The sequence below is a fragment of the Haliotis rufescens genome, unplaced genomic scaffold (genome assembly GCF_023055435.1).
Source record: "Haliotis rufescens isolate VD_foot unplaced genomic scaffold, xgHalRufe1.0.p SCAF_4, whole genome shotgun sequence".
In the NCBI taxonomy this organism is placed as follows: domain Eukaryota; kingdom Metazoa; phylum Mollusca; class Gastropoda; order Lepetellida; family Haliotidae; genus Haliotis; species Haliotis rufescens.
In genome coordinates this window covers 42,738,850-42,758,803 of record NW_025964112.1, presented here as the reverse complement: position 1 = coordinate 42,758,803, position 19,954 = coordinate 42,738,850, and the positions used below count along the sequence as shown (strand labels likewise).

General features: G+C 38.7%; 1 protein-coding gene across 1 annotated transcript; it reads right to left on the bottom strand.

Annotated features, from left to right (window-relative positions):
* Positions 1–7,117: 7,117 nt before the first annotated feature.
* Positions 7,118–16,236, bottom strand: LOC125372370. The gene is made up of 3 exons (XM_048382135.1): positions 16,120–16,236; positions 9,213–9,350; positions 7,118–7,731 (listed from the first exon to the last, which is right to left on the bottom strand). The coding sequence occupies exons 1-3, from the start codon at positions 16,163–16,165 to the stop codon at positions 7,469–7,471; spliced, it is 447 nt and encodes a 148-aa protein (XP_048238092.1). The 5' UTR covers positions 16,166–16,236; the 3' UTR covers positions 7,118–7,468.
* Positions 16,237–19,954: the final 3,718 nt, after the last annotated feature.

Genomic DNA, 19,954 nt, shown 5'->3' with positions numbered 1-19,954 from the left:
TTTCATTTTTGGAGAAACAGTCCTGGACTTTTGAAGATAGAGATGTCACTTTATCTTTGGTTACAACGTTTAGATACAAATGCTCTACGAGCACGCATGTGGTGCTGACAAATAATTAATCAGAGCGAATCTGGGATTCGAACCCAGGATCATACAATAAAGGATATTTAGTCACGCCTTAGGCACAGCGAATGTCGAGGTCTTGGATGACCCTGGCTACTCTTTGAACACTGAACACTTTGCTTACTTCCACATTTTTATTTTATGTTCACACGTAGGAAATACACGATGTCCCTTGCATATATGGGATGATTAATTAACCAGTTTATAATATAAAAAAAACAATAAAAAGCAAGAAAAGCAAATACATATCACAGAATCCTTTAAAGCAAATATATCTAGATCTCGCGTTGTCCTTTTATCGTTATCATATTTGCACTTTATTTTCGACATTAGTTTCAGGGTCGCACGTTGAACATTCTTTAATATTCTGTCAGATTTTGAAGTCGGTTCAAATATTGAATGTTCCAATTCACATGTGACAAACGTTCAGGATACTGAATTGTTCTAAAAAGATGCTATTTGTATAAGTGAATAATACACATTTTGATAATCGTCCTCCGAGGTGAACCGATTGCCTTATGGCATTGCCGGTGCGCTTCGTATCGATTGCTGTTTTGAAAGTAAAGAACTAATCCAGGTATTGTTTAAATATATTTTTTTCGGAAATACAGAACGATAAAAAAAATAGAGTCAAATCAGTGTAAATGACTTAGCAGTCAAGTACAATCTGGCTTTGGAGTGTAACCAATCGAAGTTTAAACCGGCGACAGAGGGAACATCTGGCATGTTGTCTTTGGCAGGTTAAAAAATCCGATGATTGTGATGAAACCTATGTTTGGCTCGAATAATCACCCTAAGTTTGTGAACTGTTTAGACGTACAATGTCATATAAATTTCGTGGTCCATTCCTATCATGTTTTCTGCCCAATATATATATTGCCACACATAATTTAAATATTATAATAACTAAACCTCTGAATTGTTTGCCTACAGTTGTACATATAACTATTTCTAAATACCTATCGATAATTGAGATGGAGCATGGCCAAAATATGCGCTTCCGCGGCGATGCGGCTGTCAAATAAGCTGTTGCAATGAGAGGGTTATCGTTATTTGAAACCTCGGATTGACAACTCAGAATCGAGTATTTTAATTCCACATAGCCTTTATCTATTTTTCATAATATTTTAAATATTGCTATTTCTGATATGTTATATATATCACTATGCAGATTGTGAATATATTGCATAACGTGAACAGAGAACTAATGAAACATGTATTTGTGAAGGGGGCCACCGGTGAGGCTGGATGAGCTCTCCTTCTCGCGAACACCTGGTATCATCACTATTTGATAGTGATTCACTAACACATGCTCATGACGTAGTTGGAATCGTACAGTGGACTCTACTTTTGGCAAATGTTTCTTATGATTATGGAAATGTTTTTTTTACAGTCATCTACATTGTACTGATGGCTTATATAGTCATGGAGGTTATTGCGCTTGTGTTTTGGTATGGTAAATATCCTCAGAGTAATATGCATTGTATTTAACGTGCCTTAACGAGCGTCTGCTCCCAGTACAGATATGTGCCATCCCCAAAGCACACAAGCGTGATAGCTTCTTTATGATATAATGTCATTTTTAAATTATATTATCGAAAACTGCCCGGAGAGCGGAAGGTCGGTGGTTCGATCCCCTGCAAGCCGGCCGCATCATACCAAAACCGTTAAACGATGGGATTTGTTGTTGCCCTGTCTGGTGCTGGGCATTAAGGGGATAAAACAAGGACTGGACTTAAGTGTACTGTGTCCGAGTGGGCTATCCATGTTAAGCTGCGGCATGTGGTATCTGGCACTATAAAACCGCCCGGATTAGTACACGCGGCCAAACACGCACCCGCATGCACGTCGATATATAAGTGAAATATTCTTGAACGCAACGTTTAACCCCATTTCACATCCCCCTTCACCTCTATCGTTGAAATCAATATTCTTCTCTCTCACAAAAGGTATCTAAAAAATGCAAGTTTTCCTGGAACGTCCGCATCAATATCTTACATCACAAGGTCAGTTATCAGTGAGTCGGACGCTGACAACTGACAATATAGTTCTTTATTTATCCGTAAATGATCTCAACGGATACTGTTTTATCCGTTTGTTTTATCCTGCCGAGAAACTATTTACGGTGTACATGTTTACTAGATTATCATTGACTCTAGTTAAATAGAAGGATGTAGTTAATCTTGTCAAATCACTACAGTCCGTGCCAAACAAAGTTCACCAGACATATCCACTGGCACACAGAGCATATATTTCTGCACATTATCATTTAAAACAGTCCAAAAAATGGACGAAATTTCTTACTTAAGAACATTACATCAAGATAACCACGTTTCCTTGAATAAGTTACATATTTCTTAACAAAAAAAGTACCATTTTTAAACACTTTTCAAAAAGACTATTCGTGACTCTGAACGAGGGAATTTATTCGCTCTTAGCACGTCGTGTTCTGTTGAGACCCGGTATGTCACATCACATCGCGGAAACACGGTGAGAAATCATTAACAATGAAGCATGTGACTCCGGCAAGAAAAACTAACACCTAAAAGCAGATCTTCTGGCTAAAACTACAACACTGCTACTTTCCTTCCTATCTTGCCACGTTTAACCAGAAGGTCACGAATGATCCATTAATCCCAGGCTTTGGTTTGTATTCCCTGGGATAAAGTCCGTATAAAACAATGCCCTGGGGAATTAGTTTGAACGAGGCTGAACAACAAACATCCAATCGGCAAACTCACGCAAGTCGTCAAACATTCGCCCGTTGTCCAAAGATATTTGGACTATTTTCTTAAGACCGTCTTCCGCGGAGAGAAGAAAGATCTGAATACACTAAAAAAAACTGACTTTTCACCTGGAGCTATGGCAAATGTTCCAGACCTTTTGTCGACGTTTGTAGAACACATTGGAACATGCGCAGCGTTAATGAGTCGATGCTGCAAGCTGCGTTGTATACTGCCATTATACAATATTAAATGTATAAACCATTAACAATGCCATACATGTAGGTATTGTATTAGCAAATGCCTATAAAAATCCCTAATTACTAGTTGTGGGTTACTGTGTCATTATCATTTGTAAATCAATTATAACCTTCGTCAAACATATAGCGCATATTAAGATTAATGATGTGATAACAGTCTCGGCTGCATACAGAATAATCAATGTTTGTATTACCTAATGCTCATGCTGACCTCATGGAGTAAAAATACTCACGTCAGCAAAAGTAGATTTACTTTTATGTTCATGTGTGATAAAGGTTATGGGTGTGATCTGACATTTACATAGAGGATATATATCATTATTACAAAGATCAGAACGAGAAGAACGAGAAAATGTTTCCGAGGCACTCATCACGAACAGGCTACTTTTTCAATGCTGCAAAAGGATTTTTCATGTTACTTGTGTTCCTCGACAAGCCCAGGATAAATAAAAGCAACAAAATCCTTTCCATATTCATAAGAAATCTTATAAGAGTCAAGTGTATGATTCCGCCTATATCATGAACGTGTGTTCATGAATGACTTTCAGACAGTGACGTCACGTGATGTCTAGATATCTAATATAGTATAATGTTCTATTTTGGGAGATAGACCCGGATATATTTGTTGATCACACAAATGAACAGTCATTATGTTCACCAATCACTATTTGCTTTGCAAACAACTTTACTAATGAGCAAATATAATTTGGTCGACCTCCTTTGGTCATGAAACTTTACTCCACGAGTATCTCTACAGACACGTGCAAATATATATATAAATATGAATCAACGTCTCCATATGAAGGAGGCGTCAGCCGCCAACAGGCTGGTGAAGCCCACGACCCCTCTGTCATGTATAGCGTTGACAAACGAACCTACGAGCAGTGGGTCCGACCCCCTAAAGTCTATGGCCCGTAGGTACCCCGATTATGAGTGTTAAGTGAGGTAATCATGACATGTGGTTTAATGTCACGTTAAGAATATTGCACTTACATAGCGACGTAGATGTACGTGAATAGCTGCTTGTACTAGCCCGGACTAAGGCCGACTTGATCTAATGTGCTAAGGTTAGCCATTGGAACACCATTAGACTCTGTCAGTTGTTCTCAGGAAAGTGCGTGTTACTTTAAACGACTATGTGCACCTTGTAGCGAGGTGAGGTGAAAGTGTGTTTAACGTGGCGTTCAATATTATTGCACTTGTATAGCCACGTGTATGTACCTGTGTGTGGCTGCTTGTACTAGCCCTGACTTATTCCGGTTTTATTGTGCTAGCACATTGAAATACCATGTACTAGCACATTGAAATACCATGTAGCAGTTTAATACATGGATATCGCACCCCGAGCCGCTAGTCCTTGTATTCTGCATTTAATGCCGAGCGCCATTCAGAGTAATAACAAGTACATGTACTACATTTTGTCTTTAGGTAAGACGCGGGTGGGGATCGAATCCCTACCTTCTGTTCTTTATCCTCAAGATCACGGAGGCGGTCCATCTTGTGAGAACTAAGTGGAAGGTTCCACAGCTGAACGTTGTTCGTTGAACCCGACTAAATGTTCTATTTCCATTTCTATTTACCTTACGTTGCGGTTGGCAACACTGTCCTGGTTCTTTTGTTACTTACGCTCTGTGTGAGACGGTTCGTTTTTGACAAACTCATTTTTGTTTGGTTAGCACGTTATTGAAGGGGTTGTTTTGTTGTGCTATCCTTCAAGATTGCCGAAATGGTTCCCAAAGCTTGTCCCATACACCTTCATCATCAACCCAAGTTTCTGTCAAATAGTCCATAAATTGGCCCGCTTTCTCTCCCTCTGGACTGAGATGGCATCTAACCAGTGAGGTGAAATGGAGTTTAACGTCGCGTCCAAGGTTATTGCACTTATATAGCGACGTGCATGTACGTGTGTGTGTGGCTGCTTGTACTAGTGCTAGCACACAGAGATACCATGCCGCGGTTTAACATGAATACCCCACTCAGACACAGTATACTGACTGAGTATTAGATACTGACTCCGAGCCGACCAGTCCTTGTTTTAGTCCCTTAATTCCGATCGCCAGACAGGGTAACAACAAGTTCCATCTTTTAGTATGACGCGGCCGGGGATCGAACCTCGAACCTTCCGCTCTCCGGGCGGACGCTCTACCACTAGACCACGGATGCGGTCGCATCTAACCATTCTGCGCTTGCCGGCATCTTTCTTGCAAGCTGACCAGGCCAATCTTTCTCCACAATACCTGGGCACAATGGAAGAAACCGCCACGTACATGTGTATCTCTAGTCTAATGTTGAAGTTACTACATTGGCGGGGACTTACTCAAAGTCGATGTGGAAGATTACAGGTTGCAGAGTTACACTGTTTGGAAAACGAACGTTGACTGGAGGATACACGGTGTCACTATCTTCTGTACATGTAGATTTGCAGAAACAGCATGGTGAAGTGTAAAATGTTTCACATCTTAATAGATTACGGGCGTGGCGATCGCACTTGACTCCATTATTTCTAGTTCAGGTGGGTAAATCAGTTGACGGTTATTTGATGGTTTTTGAATGATATCAGATCATCGATATACCTGAAGCTCAAGTTAAATTTAAAACTTCTTGGCAGAATTACCATGTTTTCACCTTGCCAATCCGAGCAGAACTCGTAACTGTAACTATATCTGTGGTCAAAGGTTGTGGTGGTGGCAAACGTTTACTGGGTATTGTTGCTCGGTTAAGGGAGACAACTCAGCGAAGTGAATTGCATCGCCTTATGCCTAGTGAATGAATTTAAAGATACCTATATAGACGACGGAACACAAATATTCTCGCACAAAATGTATACTGCTGAAGTAAACTAACAAAATGGTACATCGAGTGATGTAGTGTGATTGATCAGAATCAAGTACAAACATATTCTGCCATAGAATTAGTTTAATTAAGGATAGCGGATTCTTACAAAAGTTTGCACATCGGTTTTTCGAGTCTTCCCTAAATGAACCGAAAAAAATTCACAGTCAATCCTTATAATTAAATTCGACAACAAAAACATGTGCTACATGTATCAATGATAGTTTAACCAAAAACAGTTGCATATATCAAAGCAGACAAAAATGACGAGATTGATAAACATTCCAGGTGCAGGAATACATACTGTGTTGTGACATGAATCTTGTGATTGTTTAATTTATGCACATAACTTGACACGCCCACCAAGTCAGTAGCCAAAACAAAGTTCATAGGGACCTATCAATCAAGGCAAGATTCGAAAAGAACAGCAACAGTCAGACTGTGACGAACTGGAAGAAAAATGTCTGGGAGAAGGCGGCTGTTTCGAACATTAGTTCCCAGGGAACGAGAAGACACAGTTAGAAAAATGCGGGTTATAAATGAAACCCGAAGACGTGCAATTTGTGGAACTCAGGCGAGCGAGCCTGGACGTTGGCTGTTTCATTCCTTCTCGGCCTTCGGTGCCAAAGGGTAGTTTGGACAATGAATAAGCATGAATTTCGCTAAATGTCCTGTGCAAGACAATACACGTGTGCATGACGATACACGATACAATATTTGGATTCCCCGATACTCCGTAGTAATAAAAGAAGTCCGCCTATTTGGGAGTGGCTTAATCTTTTACATTCATTAGGAAATGAATGCAATAACACCTGGCCAATTCAGCTGATCAGAATGCAGGAATTACATTGAACTCAAAGGAAATTTAATTATTTCACTCAAAACCTTCCTGAAAGGTACAGAAACATCGAATTACATGTAAATGTAAAATGTCAATACAAGAGTCTAGATTATCCGCCGAAACAGATTCTATTTGACGTAAGGGGCAATGTAGCGATGACATTTATATAAGTCGACCACTAAAAATCAGTGATTTCACCAGGTGTTCAAACGATTTCCCACTGGTCATCATACACTACTATGCTTTATTAATCATGTTGTGTATAGGTTACTTACACTTATCAGACAGAGCGTAATAATGGGATTTCAAGAAAATCAAATTGGAGAAACTTGGTAAACCGAAATCAAAATATTTTATTTTCTATAGTACTTAACAACATTCATCAGAGTTTGTTTCTTTTGTGTGTTTCTTGTGCAACCTTGTTTTCTCTACTATTTAGGGGGCGACCATTTCATATTCAATTGGAGGTCTGGTTGTTTTGTTTTTTTAAAAGAAATCTATTTGAAAAAAAATGCTGAAAAAGATATTTTGGATCTTCGTGTCGGAGAATAGAATGGTATGCCTTGAAGCGCTAACTGAAGCAAATTATCATAGCCTCTCGCCTGAATATGAAATGGCTTGTCCCTTATGTACATTATTAATACAAAATCTAGTTCACCGTCCACCGACCCTTTGGTTGTATTCTGATATTATGTCACACATGCAATGATTAAAAGTATTGCTAACATCGTCTCCATGACGTTGTGAAGCTGCGTCGCACTGTTTTCGTACCAGTTTCCGTAGTTGTCCTTGACATCAGGCCTCTCGTGTGTGTCAGGGTCCATTGTTAGTCCCTCATTGCAGAAGTCGCCAATGCACGTTGTTTTGCACGTCACGAACCACGCATCCTCCGTACAGACATTGCCCCAATCAACGCTGCACGTTCGAAAAAATGATAAAATGATCTTGTCCTCTGAAACCAATATTGAAAAACGTTGAGTACTAATAAAGTTGTCGCCATGATTTAAAGTCAAAACAGTTCAAGATAAGCTCCACTGGAGATATCAAGATAATTAAACCACACATTTAATGGGCGGTAGAGTAGCCTTGTGTTTAACTTCGATTCCCCACATGGATAAACGCATAAGGTATATTTGTGATAGATCTTTCCTTGTCGTAGTTTTGGACAAAATCTGACGTATAAACTTACTCGCTCCATCGTTCATTGAAATGGTTTTCAATGGGTTGATTTTGTCGAGGACATTAGTAATTACATACATGTACATGGTCAGTGGATGCGGCAGTTTTAGGGAGCAGCTCTGGCTATATGACCAAATATCATAGCGTTGTTACAATTAATTCACGTTGACGTCATTCATTGGTAATGACGTTACAGATGAATGTTGACGACGTCCCAACAAGAGATATTTGTTTCTTTGTTTTGTTGGATGTGTTTAACGCTGCACTCATCAATGTTCTAGATGTATGACGGCGGTCTGTAAATACTCGACTCTCGGCCAGACAATCCAGTATTTGACATCATCAGCATCGATCTACACAAGTGGGATACGATGACATGCATCAACCAAGTCAGCGAGCCTGAGCACCCGATCCCGTTAGTCGCCTCTTACGACAAGCATGGGTTGCTGAAGATCAGTTCTTACCCGGATCTTCACGGGGCAACAAAAGACTGAACTAACATCACTGAATGTGATCGGCAAACACACCTGTATAAACATAAAAAAATCTCCTGGATACAAACAACGACCCACTCTCAAGGCGGAGTTGATGGATTTGGTAGAAGAAGGAAGGAAGAGACAATTCTGACTGAAGGGTTAACATGCAATGGTTTATTCATACAGTGAGTGAATATAATTGCGTGTAGTTCATTTTGAAGTGAGGTTTAACGCCGCGTTTAACACTAGCATAGCAATATCACGGCGGGGGACACCAGAAATGGGTTTCACAAATTTACAATGTCGCAAAAGATAGGCTCACCACATTTCTTTTTCTACAGTATAGAGCATCAAAGCATATCTTACGTTGTTGTTTAATGCCACATTCAGCAATATTCCAGCTATATGACGGCGGGCTGTACACAATCGACCCTGGGCCAGACATTCCAGTGATTGACATTATGAGCATTGATCTCTGCAATTGGGATACCATGACATGCTTGAACCAAGTCAGTGAGCTTGACCACCCGATCCCGTTAGTCGCCTCTTACTAAAAGCATTGGTTGTTGATTCCAAACGGATCTTCACGGGTACATGTCTTATCAATAATATTTGAAACACTAAGTCAATTGACGTAATTGTAACCTGATCTAAACCAATGACTAATGTTGATTTCCTTCTTCAAAACTTCATATATAAAGGTGTGTTAAGTGTTACACCTTATATAACAACATGCAATAACCTTCACTCATTTCCTACACAGAATAAATATACATACGTATACTGAAGACCTCTTGCGTTACGCAAAAGTTTCCGCATTTTATGTGCAGATTGTCGGGAAGGTCTTCCGGGCTGGTCAAACAGTCAATTGGCCCAGGGGTATTATGATCGTAGGAACAGGTATAGCACTGGAAGCCTGAAATATACAACACAAGTATACTGGATCAGACAATGCAGTGATTGATATCATAAGCATCGATCCACGCAATTGGGATCGATGACATGCATCAACCGTTAGTCGCCTCTTACGACAAGCATAGTCGCCTTTACGGCAAGCATGGGTTGCTGAAGACCTATTCACGGGTCCTTTGATAACGGGACATAGCAAGACACAGTTCTTATCCAGATCTGTGTGAATAGCGGTTGCTACTGGTAGACATACTTTCCCTTTTCGCGAATACCTGGTGTCATCACTGATTTTCAGTTGTCCATCCTCATATATTTTGCACTTTATGCCAAATGAAATCTGTTGCGGTGGATAATTTAGACTGGTTATTTTCTTCCATTGACAATTCATATTTCCAACTATATCGGCAAACAAAAGGAGTAGGCGAGTAGATGTGTCCGTCCAGTTTTGTCATATGAAATGAATGGTATACTGACTCACTATCCATACTTCCGATGTCTACGATCACACCTACACGTTGTATCATCGTACTGTGTTTTAACCCATCATCATATAACTAAAAGGGACAAAACTCTTTCCAACGCCACAAGAAATCTCTGCTAAAACACAGTCCATTGTACGATTCCGACTGTATCATGGGCATGTGTTTATGAATCATTATCAAATAGTAATGATATCCTGCCCTACCGGAAGCACCCGTCAAAAACACACGCAAAGGCAAGTCAATTGTTCACCTGAGAAAAAAACACTAGAACATATGGTACAGGTCAAAATAAGGAATTGCATCGGAAGCATTTTTATCACTGATGCCTCAAACTTGGAAATGCATCGTCCACTTATTGGCGATAAAAAATGAAATATTGAATGAGGCCTAAAATGTTGTGATCATATTCAAACAACGTTTGAGCAAAAGTCGTATTACAAATACCATATCTTGAGCAAGAGTCGCATGATGAATATCTTATCTTGAGAACACACTGATGTCAGTAAATGTCACATACATGTAAGCCAATTTAAAAAGCCAAGATATATGTATTATGGATGCAAATGTTATCCTCTGGTGTTGTAATATATATTTTCACTATTTTATGGAAAATGTTCCCTTTTCCACAAACTATTTCAAGTTATAACAACCGAAAAAGGAACTCCTTGTCGAGAAGTTGGCCGCATAGCCTAAGTTCGACATAAATCCATACTACTGTTGCCTACTACCACACCAACGTGTAAGGGAGAAAATTCCCTAATTCATACTACTGTTGCCTACTACCATACCAACGTGTAAGGGAGAAAATTCCCTAATTCATACTACTGTTGCCTACTACCATACCAACGTGTAAGGGAGAAAATTCCCTAATTCATACTACTGTTGCCTACTACCATACCAACGTGTAAGGGAGAAAATTCCCTAATTCATACTACTGTTGCCTACTACCAGACCAACGTGTAAGGGAGAAAATTCCCTAATTCATACATGCGAGAGGCTACAGAAACACAATTCAAACATTTTAAACTTTAATGTTTCTTTTTAATATTATTGTGGTCTTCGAGTAGAATTTTGTGTTAATGGCCATGAATACATATCCAGCGTATTGAAAACAACCACTTCAGATTTTACATTTAAAAATTGCATTGACATATTGCTTTGTTAACACTCTAAGCTTCTAACAGGAGGCTCAGCAGAAGATGGCATGTTATTGCTGTTGTTTGTCACACAGCACTGAGCAACAGACTGTTGTTCATGTGTGTTTGTATGTCAGCGGAAAAGCTCGTTTACAGTCACCTGGAAGCACAAATTTGAACACTTCAGGAACTCAAGCAAATGTTTACAAATTTGATAAAGAAACGCGACAAAACCATTTCCATTTTTATAATAACTCTGTGCTAGAATCAGAGTCGATTCTATGATTCCTACTTTATCACAAGCATTTGGTTATGATATGGTCAAATAGTTGTGATACCAGGTGTTCGCGAAAAGGTGAGCGTATTATTTCCCACCGACTAAGTGTCACAAACACATGCAAAAGCAAGTCATTTTTTCTCCAGAAAAACTCGGGAACACATGGTACAGGTCACCATAGGCAATTTATATCAAAGACATATGACGATGCTATGTTAGCGGAGTAGGCGAAAGTAGTGCCTTTTGTTATTAAGTTCTAAGTAATATGGGGGCAGTGGGGTAGCCTAGTGGTTAAAGTGTTCGCGCGTCACGCCGAAGACCTGGGTTCGATTCCCCACATGGGTACAATGTTTGAAGCCAATTTCTGGTGTCCCCCGCTGTGATATTGCTGGAATATTGCTAAATGCGAGGTAAAGCCTCACTCACTCACTTTTAGTAATATTAGATTGTGTATCTGAGTCGATGAAACTCTTATCTTGCATAATGTGCGTATTTGTTTTCGTTCAATGACTAGATAATCTCTTTGCAAAGAGAACAATTATACACGACAGTGATCATATTCTTTCTCACTGACGTATGATAATTATTTGAAACAATCAAAAATTGATTGGATGAATCGCACAAGCATCTATATTCCATAATACAAACGATTTCGAACTGAGAACTGAAATGTATGCCGGAGTAATATCCTATTGAGATCATTTTTTCACCAAGCAAAACTATATTACATGTAGTTCTTTCTACAAACATTTAAGTTTGAAAGCCCAGTTAACCTTACCTTGACTTGCTCTTTAAATTATTGTATTGAAACTCTTTTCTGGGACATCTGGAGTTTGACATTGCTAATAACTTAAACCAGTATAAAATTACACGTTTAGCTGCTAATATGTAAAGGGGTAAGCAACCACATTCGCCCTGGACAACATAATTTGGAATTTAGAATTGTCTAACCCCCTCCCCCCCCCCTCTCTCCTCTTCCCCCCCCCCCCCCCCCCCCCCCCCCCCTTAGCCTATCTTCTTAGGCTGTGTACTATCATTTTCTATATGTGGAACCAAAGACAAAGTTTTACTAAGAGTAACCCCTAAATATTTTTGACATGGAACACACTCCAATTGCTTCTCTTGGTAGTACCACTTTACACTTTTCGCCAGAATACCCCCTTTCTTAAAAACTAGAGCTTTTGTTTTATCCAGTTAATAGTTAGTTGACAGTTACAGCAATATTGTTCTTGGACCCTAATTTGTCTCTGTGATCCAGCAACTGTGTCAGAAATAAGAATAACATCATCAGCGAAAAGTAAAAGGAACAAATGTACTATGTATGGATGTAACTGGATACCGTAACTACGAGATTCGATTTCCTCTGCCAACTCGTTAATAAACCTCGAAAATAAGAAGGGGCTGAGTACACAACCTTGGCGAACATATTTTAAAACAAGTCTGAAGAAAGATCGTTTTATTTTAAACATGAGGGGACTTTAGAATAAATAGTCTGGATACATTTTGGATGAAACACCCCGACTCTGTAGTACATTCCACAATTTTGTTCTATCAACTGAATCGAATAACGCTGAATAACAGACTGTTGTGTAAAGACATTATCAGTGGGGATGTATCCACTGCAAAAACTTGCTGGTGGTTCAACATTTTTTTCACATGCATCAGCCCAAAACGTTAATCGAGAATTAATAATTGAAACATATATTTTCTAAATACACGTAACATACATGTAGTAATTCCCCTGTAATAATTTGGAGAATGTACATCCCCTTTTTTGGAGTGGTATAATAAAGCCTTTTGTCCACTTATCTTGAAAATATCAACATCTGTGGACTTACATATCGATGCCTTTGTTCAACAGATACAGATTCCACATCCTGGAAAATCGGTGAAATTACTTTACTTGTGTTAATATTATTCAACAAACTGTTGTATATGTCATCGAAATACTGTCACAGAAGTAAACCTATTACGGTCTTGATTGTTATTAATTATCAAGAGAATCCCTACTCTTTTATCGACGGAACATATCAGGAAGTCTGATTCTCTCACAACATTCGCTCTCTTTACCAAACCACCTCTGCGTTTTAGACATACAAAAATCATAAGTTACTTTCATACTGCAAGAAGCACAACATATAGCCTCAGTAGCAGTTTGTATTACTGCTACTAATAGTAATAACGACAACTGGATAATTGTAAATACTTGTTAGAATAAACATTTATTACGTTATAAAAGTCATGTGATAGTGTATTGTTGTAGTAATACTGGTAGTGGTGCTGCTGATGTTGTTGTTGTTGTTGTTGTTGTAGTGGTTGTAGTCTTATATTTCAAAAGATAAATATTTATTACGTTATAACAAAATCGTATTTTGATTTTAATTGTTGTTTATGTGTTACAGTCAATTTGCAAAATGACTGAAATTTTCACTTAAGCGATTTACAAATCGGCAAAATATTGTAAACATTTTACAATTATTTTCCGCCATATTGACAACAAAATATACTAATTATGCTTGGATGGGAAGCCCAGAAATGTGCAAAATACCCATTGTCTTTCGTTTTCTTTCAATTCCATTATTTTAAATCACTGGATGATGAAATGAAGTAGTAAAATGTTTGGAATTCATTATCATGATATAATAAATACAAAAATAATTGTAAAATGACTGAAAATTTTTGGCGTTTTGTAAATTTCCAAGTGAAAATTTCAGTCATTTTACAAACTGACTGATTACAATTCCCATTGTAACATGTTGTCCCCTGTTGACTGTAACATATACAAGTGTTGTTGGCAAGTGGGGTGTAGGCGTGTGCAGTATGACCAAACGAGTTCTCTCCCTTCACGTCCAGGGCTACCGTTTGATAACGAGACATGGTGAGACAACATTCTTATCCAGATCACTTACAACGAAAATAGCAACATCGACAAACAAAAGGAGTAGACGAGTAGATGTGTACGCCCATGTTTGTCATATGAAATGACTTGTAAACTGTATCAATTACTCAAGCAGCGCGTTCGGTTCCAAAGTCAGTTTAGCGCGGTTAAACCTACAGGTAACCTAGCTCAACATGCATTGAAAATACAGTATGTTTATCTCCTAAATGTATCTATTTACTCTTGATATATACGTATATTCCATGCACATGCATGTCCGGTTGTGATTGTGATGTGCACAGGAAAACATTTTAACACATCGTGGAGTCATGCATGTATGCGTTGAATAAATTAGCATGTTGTGTGAATGTGTAAAATTCGTTATTGAGGTGGGGAAGTGTTAGAGGTTAGAATGTTTATTATTGTGATTGTGTAGTTGCAACAAAGCAACCAATGAAACCATTTATGCTTTATGCAGTGAAACATATAGTGTGAATGCAGTTTTTGTATGTATCTACACAGCATATACTGATGTAATTTGAAGACATTTTGTATTAAATTTGTATTTAATTTTATATCAGAATTATACAGATAAAACGTCAGAGAGATATATATAATGATCGTACATTGTATGTGTGTGTGTGTATATATATATATATATATATATATATATATATATATATATATATATATACAAAAATGAGGTAGATGTTCACTCGGTGTACATGTAATATATAATAAAATAATAAAGTCCATGTTATTCCAACATCTTATTTATATCAGTTTCAGACATAGTACTTTCGCTATCTCATGACAGCTTTTCAGTGTAACTGACAATGACATATAATATGACGTCATACTTATGATGACGTCATAAATTACAACTGTGACGTCATAATGTATTTACACACTCCAGCGACGACACCAAGTAATTTAACAATTGTAGGGAGACATTTGAATTAAAATATCCAGTATTTGTAAAGTAACTGTGTAACATTTACGATTGAAATGACAAATCTATTAATACATTTGGGTTTCATCAATTGGATAAACATTTGTTCTTTTTCCAGTCTCTGCTGCTTGTTACTGGTATACAACTTATAAAACGGAAAAATACGAGCGGATATCCTAGCTTCCTGAGATACCCCATCAATTCTTTCAATCTTAAGTCTCTTTTATCCGTTTCCGACACGATGGTACATACTCTCCGCGCAAGTGAATAAGGAATGTTCTTGTATGCCTGGGGTGACATGAACCGAATTGTAAGTATTGATGGGTGTCCGTTGGTTTGTAGTAGATATCAGTTTTCAATTTAGTATCTTCCTTAACTACAAGGACGTCCAGAAATGGAATTTCGCTCTCGCTAAACTCCATAGTAAAACTGATGGAAGGATGGAGCGTATTCATAATATCCAGAAAAATGTCTAAATGTTCACGAGTTGAGAGCCAAACTAAAAAACAATCGTCTAAGAATCGTTTTCAAGTTTGGCGCACATGTTTGGCAATGGATTCGATTCTGACATGGAATCTTGTACCTTCCTGTAAAGAATATCCTCGATATAACCAATCACAAGTGTAGCGTATGTTGGAGCGACTTTCGTGCCCATGGCCCTTCCCTTTCTTTGATGATAGAATTTTCCGTTGAAACAGAAGGTATTATTTTCTAAGACTAATCTTAAAGATTAGATAATATTGTTAAGTTATTATTATTATTATTATTATTATTATTATTATTATTATTATTATTATTCCCGGTCTTTGTCATTGAAACAACAAACAACATAATATGTTATATTTTCATGTCACAAGATAACTTAAAAATCAAATTGACCACACACCACAAAATAAATAATTCCTACACATTGGCTTTGAAATATCTCTACGTATATATTGCTGAATAATATAAAAAAAATGCCATTTAATGATCTCAAATTTCTTTGGTGTGAAAAAGAAATATAATAATGATTATTTTTTTTAAATATTCGACCGATTTAATTACTTACCAAGTCCGACTCCAATACAAACGCATAAAATATAGAATCGTAACATTATGTCCTCTCCTTTCGGCTACATTCGTCCAACTGCTACAGACATACCTGCGTATCTATTCATATAGGTATCTACAACTTTTCCCCATCATCTCTTGCTAGAGAGTTGTCCATGGAATGTTTGCCTTCAGACTCGATGTGTTTCCCGTGTTTGTGTCTCTTGCCTGGAGACGTTGCTATTCTCCTACGCCCAGCTAAACCAGAAGAACAAGATTCGTTGAACCAGCATGGTAGTAATATTCCCAAACGTTATTTACATACATGTACATACAATTTATCAATTTATGTTGCAAGGTACAATTCAACAGGTCTAGTGAGAGTTGAATTAGATTTAACTTTTTTTCATGTGGCATGCTGTGGGATATCTGTACCTGAGGTTAGAAAACAGGATATGGATACAGTGTAAACAGTTCGTAGTCATGACAAACCTGCATTTTTTACGTCGTCTCAAATATTTATCGGTGTGGAAATTTATGGTCGTTATGTGGCTCATATGGTTTCAATTTTGTATTTAAAGCTGAGCATAACCCCTTTGAGTGTTGTGATATCTGTGACCAAATTTAATAATGTTTTGACAAAAACAATTCTGATGTTATATTTCTAGTACGCATGAAATGGCATTTTCTACAGTAGGATTTAGGTTTATAGTCTTATCAGAGTCTAATTTATCTTCCTACATATATTTAATTTAATATCTCATTAATTATTTTCCCGGTACTGGGACTTTCACCGGAGTGACACGAGGTGAGTTTAACGTCGTAGCCAAGATTATTGCACTTGTATAGCGACGTGTGTATGTGTGTGTGTCTACTGGTACTAGTCCGGACTTGTATAGTACTAGCCCGCTGAGATATCATACCGCAGTTTAACATGGATACCTCACTCAGACACAGTACACTGACTCCGGGCCGACCTGGCCTTGTTTCAGCTCCTTAATGTCGAGCGCCAGGCAGGGTACCATCTTTTATCGTCTTTTGGTATGACGCGACAGGGAATCGAACCTACGACCTTCCGCTCTCCGGGCAGACGCTCTTTCACTAGACCACGGAGGCGGTCCGGAGTGACACGAAAGTTTACATGATGTTTTTCTGTCACAATCGGGTCCTATCGGATTATTCCGTTACCTACATAATACCTATGACAGAAATAGATAAAACCCTATTTTGGGGGAAAGCATTTGTTATGGTTAATATGTACACATTTAAGAACATTTATTTAAGGGCTGCGACTGCCTCCATCCCGTGTTCCGTGATTGTGAGAGTAACGTGAACGATGAAACTAGTGTATCCCTCAATGCTGACCAGGATACTGGCCCTTGATTGAGGTGAACTCAGCACAACGCGTTCACAGTTATTCCCCTATTCTCAGCACGCATGACTGTCCCTGTAACGGTTGATGGTTGCTGAAAGCTCCTGTGTGTCGTGCGGTGTCAGGCAACACACACTTACTTTTGTGAAATTTGTGTGAGTGGAGTGAGTGAGTGAGTGAGTGAGTAAGTCAGTTGGGTTTAACGCCGCCTTTAACAGTATTCCGGTTATATCACGGCGTGTCAGCTTAATGTGGGAGGAAAGCCCGAAATGATGCAGGTCTCAGACGTTTACCACTTCGGTGAAACCCACGAGCACGGGTATGGTGTTGACAAACCCAGAAACATAATAGGGGCGAACCGGGATTCGAAGCCACAATCATAGGTTGCGGGCGTGTCCAAGGGACGTACATGTACATGTAACTCTCCACAGCGAACCGCGGCGCCTCAGACGACTGGGCCAGCCGTGACCCCGTGTGAGTGGAGGGTGATACCCGTAGGACTGATTTTCAGTGATCCATTCATATAATCTTCCTCAATATTTTGCCTTTTATGCCCAATGGTATCTGTTTCGGTGGATAATCGAGTCTGATTATTCTCTCGCGTTTACTTTTTATGGTCGAGTTCAGGGTTTGAAAGATTAAGATGTATATGTTTCGTATAGAGTAGTCTAGTCGCGGTTACAGTGTCCGAAACAGGCTGAGCATGTTGTGAGGTGGCAAACACTGGGATAGGGTTTTAGGGGACGCCCACTTTCGCCTACACTGCAGTGTTATCAACATGAGGTGTGTGAACACCTGGTATCATCACTATTTTTTTGATAGGACCGCCTCCGTGGTCTAGTGGTAGAGCGTCCGCCCGGAGAGCGGAAGGTCCGGGGTTCGATCCCCGGCCGCGTCATACCAAAAGACGTTACAAGATGGTACTTGTTGTTACCCTGACTGGCGCTCGGCTTTAAGGGGCTAAAACAAGGACTGGTCGGCTCGGAGTCAGTATACTGTGTCTGAGTGGGATATTCATGTTAAACTGTGGCATGGTATCTCAGTGAGCTAGCACTATAAATCGGCATCAGTCCGGACTAGTACAAGCAGCCACACAAACACACACACGTACATGCACGTCGCTATATAAGTGCAATAATCTTGGACGCGACATTCAACCCCATTTCACCTCACACCTCACACTATTTGATAGTGAATCATAAACACATGCTCATGATCGGAATCGTACAATTCACTCTGCATATGGCAGATATATCTTATGAAAAATGAAAGAGTTTTATTTACAAGGTGTCGTTAGTACGATTCCGTATCAGTATGGGTTGATTGCTGTTCAATTATTGCTGTGGACGGCTGCAATACTGATGACTGCTGAGTAAGATAGATTTCGCTGACTCGCAGGCATGGTGTAAACGGATTGTTATGAAATTTGGCGTTTTGTTTAGAACAACGGTTGATGACACAGATGTCCAATAGAATACTAGTCCACACCTGAAATAGACACACGTACCGACTCACCGATGCACAAAGACCCACTCAGTCATTAGCACTGACTCACTGACTCACGTTACAATAAGATTCGAATGACGTCAACAATGCCGTGCGCTTGACGGAAACAATACACTGGTGCGCGAGCCGTGATATTATTAGTTATGTTGTCTATATTATATATTTCATTGTGAAAGACTTAGTTTTCTGAAGTTGAGAAAAGAGATGTTTTCATTGCTGTGAACAAAACACTTTGACGGAACTATTATTATACAAGAGTTACCTCCCTCAAATTATCTCCCTTTATCGTAAGTGTCTTGCCCGTACACAAACTGTTGACGTCCTTTTTACGTTTGTTCCATATTGACAAGGCAAAATAATAACAGTTGGTCATTTATGGAGTCAATATCGCTTCTTGTCGTTTGTTTTCCCTCGAAAATGTTCGTTATAAACTGTAAATTTGTTATTTAACTCCTCAATTGAGACTTCGTTTCGCAAAGCGCCATTTTTGACTTGACCAGCGTGTATTCTTTCGCTTTCAACAGCGGTCTTGCAGTTTTCAAGAATATTTTTTGTTAAAGGAGATTTTGTATATAATCAAATATATATATATATATATATCATATGTATGATAAAGAATTTTCGTGACCCTAAATATTTTTGTTTTGTTTTAAATTCTGGCAAACACAAAACTACTTTTTAAGTCGCAAATACGAGGGGTTGTGAACCGTCCCTGTGTGTTAGGTAGAAAGAATTTCCAGGTTTCCAGGTTTCCAGGTTTCCAGGTTTTACATTAAGTAGTTAAATAATTTAATTTTCCTGTTGTCGACTACACACAATGTATATAATAAATCGAAAATTCCATCTGTCTCATGAGATATCATGTTTCTCTCTTCTCGTGACGGGGAAAAAAGAGACATTTTCACTCGTGCCTATGCCACTCTTGCCTATGCCACTCTTGCCTATATCTCCTTTGAGAGGAACATGATATTTTTCT

What these genes read in the sequence shown, in the direction of transcription:
- LOC125372370 (XM_048382135.1), bottom strand. Translation starts at nt 16,165, where the DNA reads ATGTTACGATTCTATATTTTATGCGTTTGTATTGGAGTCGGACTTG. An exon ending in TTGTATTGGAGTCGGACTTG is followed by an intron (nt 9,351 to 16,119) that starts GTAAGTAATTAA and finishes TGTATATTTCAG; the next exon opens with GCTTCCAGTGCTATACCTGT. An exon ending in GCAAGAGGTCTTCAGTATAC is followed by an intron (nt 7,732 to 9,212) that starts GTATGTATATTT and finishes TATTGGTTTCAG; the next exon opens with AGGACAAGATCATTTTATCA.